We start from the raw sequence: 10,671 nt of genomic DNA on the forward strand, positions 1-10,671 counted from the left end.
GGACAATTTTAAAGATCAGAAACAAGCTACTTTAAGTAACAAAAGGGCAAATGGGAAGGACTAATAGAAACGAAAGAAGCTGGGTGTTGTAAAGATTGGGGAAGGGAGGGGGGGGGGGAGAGAGAGAGAAAGAGAGAGAGAGAGAGAGAGAGAGAGAGAGAGGGGGGGGGGGGGGGGGGATAGGTAGAGAAGAGATGAGGGGCAGGGGAAAACCATTTACTGTACCACTTTTATTGAAGTCGACAAATTAAAATAACATTTAAATCTTCAATTAACTTAACAAGAATGTGGCAAGAAGGAATATCACCTCGGTTATCGCTCAACGATAAGGATAAAAAAAAAACCGGACACACACACATACATACACACATACACAACAATAACAACAACAACAACAACAACAATTCACAGCGACTTGAGCATGACCTTCACTTTCATGGTGTATTATAAGCAAGGACTTTCTCTGATACATGTAACAACATTCTGTGAACTTTGCGACGATGACCTCGCCCAGGATAAGGACAAGCGTACACGAAGACGGAAAAATCAAAAGGTGCCGTTCCCTGCAAAACAACCAACCTAGCAGTGTCAAACATTCCAATTAACACAATCAAATTGTTTCCGCTGGTAAAATATACGTTATGCAAAAAGACAAATTAATTAAGCATAAATATAGGTCGTAACGAGAATAAAATAATATACATGTACAGAGAAAAAGGACACATATGTATCACAACAAAATAAATAGGTAATTCTTGGTCTATGGAACAGAATGTTTGATTCATATTGGCAAAACAAATAGAAACAAAAATAAATCAAGGTGGATAGTGAGCTCATGTTGTAGTAGTTGTTCGAATGTATTGCATTAAGTAGACTCATCACGGATATACCATACTCTCATAAAGAGAACTGAATCACGCCCCCAACCAAAAAACAAACAAACAAACATACATACACATAATCACAGATACACACACACACACTTTAACTCAGCAAGTCCCATCATAAGTACTAGTTTTCACATAACCTCGTCCACAATTATTGTGTAGATTTTAAGCTATTGGAGCCAATATAATATGTGTTTACCCACACTATCAAAAATAACCATAACCTTGGAAAAATACTTTAAAAAGCGGGGAGAAAAATTTAGTCGCAAGTATTTTACCAGCCCTTTAGACGCACTCTTGTGCCTTGACTCTTTTGGGAAACGTGTCCGTTTAAGCTCCCGCGTTAATTCAGACACATGTCCATTTAATCTCCCGTGTATATTCGGACACGTGAGTCCTACCCTAGTATGAATGCGAGTACCGCGCATTGTGGGTCTTTTTCTTTTTGAAAATGACGTGCTTTTTCTTTTTGGATCAATACATATTTGCAGTTTGCACAAAACTGCATTCTATTTTTTTAAAATTTATAGCATGATGAAAATCAATCGTGATTGTTTCGTTTCTTGGCGTAAATCGACCTGCAATACACGTTTTTAAAGAGGGAAAACTGTTCTTTAAAAGGATCGTGCCTGTGCCCGAATAGACACTGTGTACATATATGGAAGGCGACTCCATTATTCTCAGCATTTCTGAACTTCTCACAGCCTTTAAAAAAAGAATTACTTCAGTCTTCAACAAGATGCTTGTCCAACAAGAATGGAGACGAAAGATGGGGCTTTAAAATAAAACAACAAATTATGAACTCGCCAATCGAGCTCGTTGAATGTTTGAAAGTTTTGAGCCATTCGGGAGGTGTACATACAACATAAACAAATAGTAAAACTAGAAAACTATTACATCCCTGCTATTCTCAAAGTGCGCTCTATATAGCCCATTATTCAACACTTTTTGGATCTCCCCTCCTCTCCCCCCCCCCAAGCAATCCCCGCTTGTCTAGCTCACTCCAAAAAAAACCCCCATCAAACTATTCTTCTCAGGGTAAGAATGATAGCGCTTATAAGGTATACATAACCCTTGCATTTTTAAGACGGCTTTCTCTCTCAAAGAATAAAAGTTCCACATGAGATTAAGCAAATTATTCCAAAACGAATCGGTCACAACCATTCAGAACATTTTCCGGATATTTCCTAATAAAATGAGTTTGACAGAAAAACAACAACTAAGCATAAGGTTTAATTAAAATTTGAGTTTTTAGATTGCATTCTTGAATGTTCTTTTCCAGGTAGACAAAGTTCTAATAAACCTAAGATGGCGCAAGAAAAACATTCGCTGAAAGCAAGGACAAAATTAATAAAACGTGAAGAAAACCAGAAGTCAGGTAAATTAAAGCAATGAGAGAATATTGAGCGTCTACCTACAGGATAAATAAGATGTGTTCCATTATGATACATATATTATTTGTTATAACATTATACTTAATAATATAATATACAATGCATCTACATACACAAATATTCATATACATGTATATATATATATATATATATATATATATATATATATATATATATATATATATATATATATATATATATATATATATATATATATATATATATATATAACACTTTAGGAAAGAAGGGCACAACGAGCGTGACGTCATGGAATCATCGGTACTGGAAACAAATCTGAAGTAGGCAAAGATGATCCAGGAATAATAAATAAATATGGAAAGACAAATATATACACAAGTGATTACAAATTACCATAAAATTGTATCTCTTGAACACTTTCCACATAATATATGTATAATATAAATAACGTGTCAAAGTTATTGTTCAGTTTTCTTTAAATGCAGTACAAGAGTCCTGGCTCTCTGAATGTGTACAATTCTTCACGGATCCCGATGAAACATACGACGAGAGACCAACAGCTTTCAGTCCGAACGGAATATCCTGGCGCTGCTCAGAAAGTACGCAGTTGGTGGAGACAGCCAAGCCGACTGCAGTGGCGGAGTGCCATAATAAAAAAAAAAAAATATGGTTGTGGTTCAAGCCATGTCTTTGTGGAAATCCGAAGCAGAGACGTTGACATGAGGGGCGTCGGGGAGGATTCTTGATAAGATGTATACCTTGATGTCTTTCTTTTCTGTGTGGCTCTAGGCGAGGCGTGAGTTTGCTGCTGTCCAAACTTAAGTTTGATAACCCAAAATTCAAAAGATATTTTTCTTTGCGAAATACCATATTTCCACGAGTCTAAAATGTAAGAATTAATAGGTCACAACATTTTTAAAGGAGTTAATCAAAAGTAGCTACCACACTTAAATAACGAGCAAAGATAACGTTCCGACATTTTTTAAAATCATGAGCGAATGGCAATCTTCACTCCGAAAAAAAAGCTACAATAATGTAGTAAAACGTATTTTGTCGTTGACGGAACATTAACATTTACAGGAAGCTCCTCTGAATGATCTGTAAATACTTAATGTCTTCCATTGAAAAGAAAGTTATGAAGTTACAGCCTTCATTAAGTTTCCCCTGATATTGACCTTCGCAAGCCTCCTTGATAATAAACTAAAGCTACTAACCTTACTGAAAACACACATGCACTCACGAGACAACAGCAGTCAAAGTTTGCTTCAACAGATTATACCGCTGTCATTTGTGTGGTTCCAGTGCAATCCGCTTTTCCATTGTTCGTCAATGTTTGATTAGCATTGACAGACAGTGTCTTCTAATCCTTTGGCATTTGGCATATGTCACGACCTCCCGAGACACAGCCTCGGATATACTTTATTCCTGCATCAAATGCCATCCCTGAGCTAGCCTCAAGGGGGACAGTCCCACCCCATTTCCTCAGATAGATGCACTGCTTCCAAAAGAACAAATAACCTATGCAAGACAAGGAAACATACTAGTTGTTTAAAGTTGTGGTGAATAGCGCTACTCTTGTTATACATGTATCTATTTACCGCATGCAATAATATGCAAAATGGAAACTGAGGAAAAGATTTAGTAAGAAAAGCTAGTGGGAGGAGCGGGTCACACTGACTCGTCCTGTTGTCCCACGACGTCGTGAAATCGGAGATGAATCGCTGCCGCAAAGACAATTCAGCTTTGTGGAAATCTTCCAAAAGACCTGAGCTAATTTTACACTACCATCCATGCACCTTGACATTTCGCTCACTTTTATGCCTTCGATGGTCTTTGGCTTTGAAAACACGACCTCGTAGCGTGTTCTTTGTTCGTTGTTAGCTTGGAATAACAGGTCATTTTAAAACGCATCACAGAACACAATCTGAGCCGTACATGTATGCCTGTACAATTTCGCCATCGTGAGGAAAACATTATAGTTAACAGAAGATAACAGCCACATGGGAGTTTTACAAGTGGCTGCTTCTCTTAAATGATGATGTTTGTTACAGGAAAACAATAAATGTACCCGTCCCCTGCTTCCCATCCACAAACATGCTACTCAAGCTGAGAGGAAAAGTCTATTGTTGCCTTGACACTTCTCCATTCTCGGCACAGCTATTGTAAAACGAAAACAGGATTTAAAAAAAAACAACCTTGACATGAGTAAACAAGCATTAAGCAACCTTTCATGCATAATACAAAAAATATTTCTACTTTCTTCTTAGTGTTACACACTCTATCACAGACAACTGGATTCAGGATAAACATCTTATTTCCCGGACAGCTGTAGAATTCCAAGAGCATGCATGTTCCTATGAGTTATTAGTCTAGCTGACCTTTGTTTGTCCAGCCTAAGACCAAAAAAGTGGTTGTCATCCCCCCACCCTAGAAAACGCCATCCGCCTCTTTTATCGCCCACCAGCGCCACACAAGATCTGAGCATCTCAGGGTACCGTAGCCACCATGAGTTGTGTCACCGAATTTCTCAAGACATCCTGGTCAGTCACTCCTCGTCAAGTGGCCAGTCACTCCTAGCCAAGTCGTCTTCTACCGACAAGCGGACCGTGTCTTGAGATGGCTCAAGTCATCAACACAATACAAGTCATACTAGGTGCCCGAACGCGCGCGTCTCCAAAAGAGTTACACAAATCCAGCACACCAGGAATTCTCAACTTCTAAAAAAAGACCGACTCGCAGCGCCAAAAATTGCGTCGACCACAACTTTCTCCAGAATCGTCCAGCATCCAGCCAAAGGCAACACTAGGCCTACTAAAAGCGCCTTTTAAATGCAAGACACCATCACGTCAATAGTCCAGATATGATCAGTTGAACAAGAAACCCCCAGAAACTTCGGAACAACGAACATTTCTTCGAGAATTCAGGTTGAAACTTGGAGCTGGCACACACCCGTCCACCGACACCCAGGAAGCTGTCCCCACCAATCACAGATATGTCCTATGGTTGTGCGTCCAACATACGCCACAGCCAGTACATGTCAAAATGTCTTAACGTGCAATGTCCTAGCAGTGTGGAGTGTTAACCCATAAAAGTCAGTGCCAGAACGTTATAGCTATATATTCAGTATTATCGCCAACAAGCCGTCAGTTGGCATTGACGCATCCAGCATTAACGCGTAGATATGTCCAGCAATTAATCTTACAACTCTGAGACTACCACAAGATCGTGCCGGAATACTATAGCTATGTCCAGCACTAACTCTTACCATCCCATGCTAGAACATCTTAGCTGTATCCAGCATTAACTCTTTCAAGTTCGTACTTACATACCACAGCCATGTCCAGCATCAACCTTTAACAAACTTGTGCTATATATATATATATATATATCGAGCATTAACCCCTACAAGTCCATGCCAGAGTGTCTCTTCATATGCAGAGCCAGGTGATCGCTCCGAGAGAAACAGCGGGTACAGAAGCGGCACTGGAACGGTTTGGCGCCTGTGTGTTTGCGGTAGTGCCTCGTCAGTTCGTCCGATCGCGCGAACCTCCACTCACACCCTTCCCAGGTGCACTTGTATGGCTTTTCTCCTGATCAGAGGCAATGGGGAAAGGGATAGAAAGAGTTGAATTATTCAAGGGCTGGATTACCAGTTAAAATCATCAACCACATACATGTGTATGTGTGTATTGTGTTAATTCGTGTAGAAGAGGAAGGAGAGAGAGAGGTATGGAGAGAAAGAAGTAAAAATAGGGAAAGAGAGAGAGAGAGAGAGAGAGAGAGAGAGAGAGAGAGAGAGAGAGAGAGAAGAAACTCGAGGAGAAAATTTGCTGATGTTTGCTAAAATTGAAGAAAGTACAGGAGATCTATAAGCGCTTACGCCTCTAAGCTTTGTAATCGACGGTGATCACACCGCTAAATACAGACAAAAATAGAACCCACGATAGGCAGGTTACGCGCTCATTTTTTTTTTCAAAGGGGAACATCGACAGGAAATGTTAAGAGCAAGATGAAGAAGAGCACCGTGATCCTTCGCTTGAAAAGATGGACGGAAAAATAAGCTACAGTTTTTCTTCTAACTGCCTCGCTCTGGTAACGTCAATTGTTCAAGATAAAGAGCTCTCTTGGATGGGCAGACCATAGTGTCAAATTCCAGACCAATCGTACACACACATTACGAGCACAAAAAAAGTGATATTTGGAGGCGATCTGTTGACACAACGCCAAAACTTGGTTCTATTTTTCCTAAAGCGCAACGCCATTCAACACTCTTTTCGAGGCCAGCCTAGGTTGTTTTTCAGAACAAACGATCGGTTTGTAATTCTTTATTTATTTTTTTCTGGAAAATAGCCCTACCGCGGGCAGTCCCCCTAGAACATAGCATTTAGTGAGAAAATAATGTCAGATTTAGTCCTCAGTATGCAATTTGCTGTTTCGATCTTTTGGAGAACGGATTGCCCCTGAGATATAATATTATGGAACAGAGGTCGGCAAACATTCTGATAATACTAACCCATGCAAATCAAAGGGTGTTTCTCCCCCCCCCCCCCCGAAGGGAAGGCAGGGTAGGCAAAGACTTACTTAATCAAGTCCATTTTGGTTTATCAGCCCTTTTCGACAATGCGACACATTTTTTTTTACCTAGTTGACTATTTCTCCGAACGCTAGGGAAAATAAGTTGGAACTTTATTTCTCCGAACGGTTTCTCTATCTCAAGATTTTTTGATTATTTGCGAAATTTAAGGCGTCATCCTTTCATAATTTCATTCTGCCATTCTGCGAGGACTGGGAGGAAGCATTTTTAGCATCGAATTCAATTTTTAGAGCTAGAGATTTTTAAATGTAGAATTGTAAATGGGCTGATTTATCAATGTCATGCTCATACTGTGCCGAACAACATAGGGGGAACTGGTGCTTTTTCTTTCCGCATCCTTACTATCGTCATTTTCCTCTACTTTTTTTGTATGTTTGCCACTCTCATGTGAACTACTATTTCTGGGGTGCCTTGATAGTCGAAGCAGACTTTGTGCTGTTGAGGCTAGAGAGGTGAGCAGAGTAAGCCTTATTCCCCATTTGGAATTCTCTGTTGACATCCACCCCATGGTGCTCATATCATGTCGTCAATTTAATATCATGGATAGGCAATTTTCTTACCAACCGAACCCAGTATGTAAAATTAAAACATTCTTCATTGACATACATCACAGCAAATACAGGGGCCCCTCAAGGATATGTTTTGTCACCAGTTTTATTCACACTATACACGAACCATAACGAAACCGCTTACCGGAATTTAGTACTTAACTTTTCTGAATGGTGTGAAAATCATAAGCTGCTTTTAAATGTGAAAAACCCCCCAAAAGAACCTGTCGTTGATTTTAGAATAAAGAAACTGCCCCTGCAGCCACTCAAATTTAAATGTGAAAACATCGAGCAAGTGTCAGACTATAAGTATTTGGGTGTTACAATAGACAACAAACTCAACTGGCGTGTCCACACTTCTCTCCTGCATAAAAAAGTGAACAAAAGACTATTTTTTCTAAGGAAGCTAGAGTATTTTGAAGTTGATAAAACGTTGATGTCCATGTTTTACCATTCAACCATAGAAAGCATGATCAATTTTTTGTATAACAACATGGGCGGGAACACAAGACAACAAGATAAAGAAAAATTAAATCGACTAATACGGAAAGCATGTAAAATTTCAACATCTTCATTCCCCTACTTGGATGAATTGTACAAAACAGCTTGCACTAAGAAAATTAATTCCATCTTTTTAGACAACAAACATCCCTTGTTCCCTCAAATAAAAACATCAGTCAGAAGTAAAAGACCTATCCTTCTGATCTGTAACAAAGAAAGATACAGAAAGTCATTTTTACCATCATCTATCAAAATGCTTCCATCTAAACCATCTTGAATAAGTATACTTACGACCTTAGAGCATGCATCAAAATAACATTGAGTGTGTATCTAGCTTACGATTATTATTGTTTATATTGCTGCTCATTTATATTATGCATGTGATTGTAAGCCTACTTGTGTGTGCATGTGTGTGCACGTGTGTGTGTGTTTGTTTGTGTGTGGGGGGGGGGGGGCGTGTGTGTGTGTGTGTGTGTACACGTGGTGGAACACCAAACCAATGTGCCAGGATCTGGACAATAAAGATGTATCTTATCTTATCTTATCTTATCAATACGCAGTTGCGCGCGCGGCAAAACCTTACTAAAACTAAAAATAAACTGAGCAAAGTGAGGCTTCAAGAGTGCTCATTCTCAATCTGGGGAGGGGCTACGTATGAAGTTTATCTATGGTCATTATGGTCATTCATGCAGCAGAAATATCGTGTTGGGAACGGGGTGAATTTTTTACACTGTCTTATACAAATGTACCAACCAGGAACTGTGGGATACGGACTACCTAGGTACTCTCAGTGGGTGGGTTGGAGGCGGAAACGGAGATAAAAGGGAGGAGGGGGGGGGGGGATATGGAAGTTTTGATAAATGTAAAGGTTTACACTAAGGAATATTTACCACCTCCTGATCATTTGCATCGCAAACGCCGTGCCACCTCAATCCAGAGAAACGTATTTACTCTCTCTCTCTCTCTCTCTCTCTCTCTCTCTCTCTCTCTCTCTCTCTCTCTCTCGATCTCTCCCTCCCATCGTTCCTTTATTTCAAGGAGTGTTACCTGTATGTGTGCGTAGATGTGCCTTGAGATGAGAACTTTTGGTGTAGACTTTCTTGCAGCCGCTGTACGGACATTTGTGAATTCGCCGCCGGCTGTCTGGGCTGACCTCTACCCTTGACCTTTGACCCGGAGGTACCATGGGCGGTCGTTGTTGAAGGTTCTGGAGAGAGTGAGCGCCGCTCACCAGACCGGCAGGGTGACCAGAGGGGAACGGGCCGCCGTGAGGATGGTGATGTTGATGATGCGGTGCTTGTTGTTGGTGCTGCTGGTGCTGCTGTTGTTGTTGCTGCTGTTGTTGTTGCTGTTGCTGCTGCTGTTGTTGCTGCACCGCACGCAGTTTGGCAGCGTGCGCCGGGCTGAGGATAAGTCTTTGTTGTTTGGGGATGAAATCGGCGGAGAAGTGGCGGAGGGAGACCGTTTCTGTCCTGCCCGGCTGCGCAACCAGTTTGAGTGCAAACGGGTCGTTTGATTTTGGCTTGATGGGGGAGAGGGGCGGGTCGCTGATGTTGCTGTCCCACGACACGCCGCTGGAGGAGGAGCTGAAGCTGTGTAGGCTGACAGTGTCCGAGAGTCTGTCCGACAGTCTGTCGTTGATGTTGAGCATGGCCAGGGCTTCCAGACGCTCCGCCATCTCCACCTCGTCCTCCTCGCTGTCTTCATCGCAGTCGTCGTCGTCGCAATCGTCGTGAAGGTCATCGGGGTCAACCTCCGACTCCGGAACTTCCGAGTCGGTGAACTCGGCGGCGTTGCTCGGCCCGCCGAAAGAGGAGCAAGAGTTCTCATCGTCCGCCGCGAGTCGCAGGTCTGCGGCTGCGCACAGCTCGAAGCCGTTGTTAAGGGCAACGGGCGCTGCAGCTACTGCTACTGCCGCTGCTGCTATAACGTCGCCGCTGTTGCTGTCGTTGCTGCTACCGCCGCTGCTATTATTGTTGTTAGCAGCGCTCGACGTGTCGATAGTGCTGATGTGTCCTCCACCGCTGTTGCTGTTGTTGCAGCTGCAGTTGCTGTTGTTGATGTTACTGGGTGTGTTGGTGATGATGGTGTTGTTGCTGTGGACCCTGTCGACCTCAGAGACGGTGGTACCATCGCGAGGGGACGTCGGGTGTGGTGAGAGAGGGTCGCACGACTGAGCTCTGGCCAGCGCGTGGCGACTGTGTCTCAAGGAATGGCCGTTTTGGTTTTCGGAGGAGAGCTTTTTGAACGACGTCAGTTTTGGCTCGTTCTTCAGGTATCGCTCCATTTCCAGGCAATTCTGGAAGAACAAAAAACAAAACACACCGTCAGCAAAGTCAGTTTCTAAGGTATGGTTAAGTATAAATCATGTTGTTGTTGTTGTTGTTGTTGTTGTTGTTGTTGTTGTTGTTGTTGTTGTGGTTGTTTTTGTTGTAGTAGTTGTTGTTGTTGATGGTGGTGTTGTTGTTGTTGCTGCTGCTTCTGCTGCTGCTGCTGCTTCTGCTTCTGCTGCTGCTGCTGCTGCTGCTGTTGTTGTTGTTATTTCTGTCGTCGATCAAGTGATATACTGACACAAACCCCTGGGTTCAAAGTCGTTAAATACATGTAGTATGAGCAGGTCTTCCTTACCTACTGTGCTATTCTACAGTTCTTTATATCTATGCATAGTCATGGGGGAAGAGGAGGAAGACGGGATTATAACGTTCTTTCCGCTGTTCTATAATGACAATTGTCTCGAGTTTCTATACCCATTTAATCATCCTTAATGG

At 41.9% G+C, this 10,671-nt stretch overlaps 1 protein-coding gene across 1 annotated transcript in view; it reads right to left on the reverse strand.

Moving 5' to 3' along the window:
• Window positions 1-2,520: 2,520 nt before the first annotated feature.
• Window positions 2,521-10,671, reverse strand: part of LOC101855872 (Krueppel-like factor luna) — a 126,241-nt gene continuing 118,090 nt past the window's right edge. Inside the window, exons 2-3 of the mRNA XM_005099113.3 lie at window positions 8,951-10,202; window positions 2,521-5,850 (exon numbers count right to left, since the gene is read on the reverse strand). Coding sequence (XP_005099170.1) covers window positions 5,663-5,850; window positions 8,951-10,202 — 1,440 coding nt within the window. The 3' untranslated portion in view covers window positions 2,521-5,662. The remainder of the gene's footprint in view (window positions 5,851-8,950; window positions 10,203-10,671) is intronic.

The sequence above is a fragment of the Aplysia californica genome, unplaced genomic scaffold (assembly GCF_000002075.1).
Source record: "Aplysia californica isolate F4 #8 unplaced genomic scaffold, AplCal3.0 scaffold00202, whole genome shotgun sequence".
Taxonomy (NCBI): Eukaryota; Metazoa; Mollusca; class Gastropoda; order Aplysiida; family Aplysiidae; genus Aplysia; species Aplysia californica.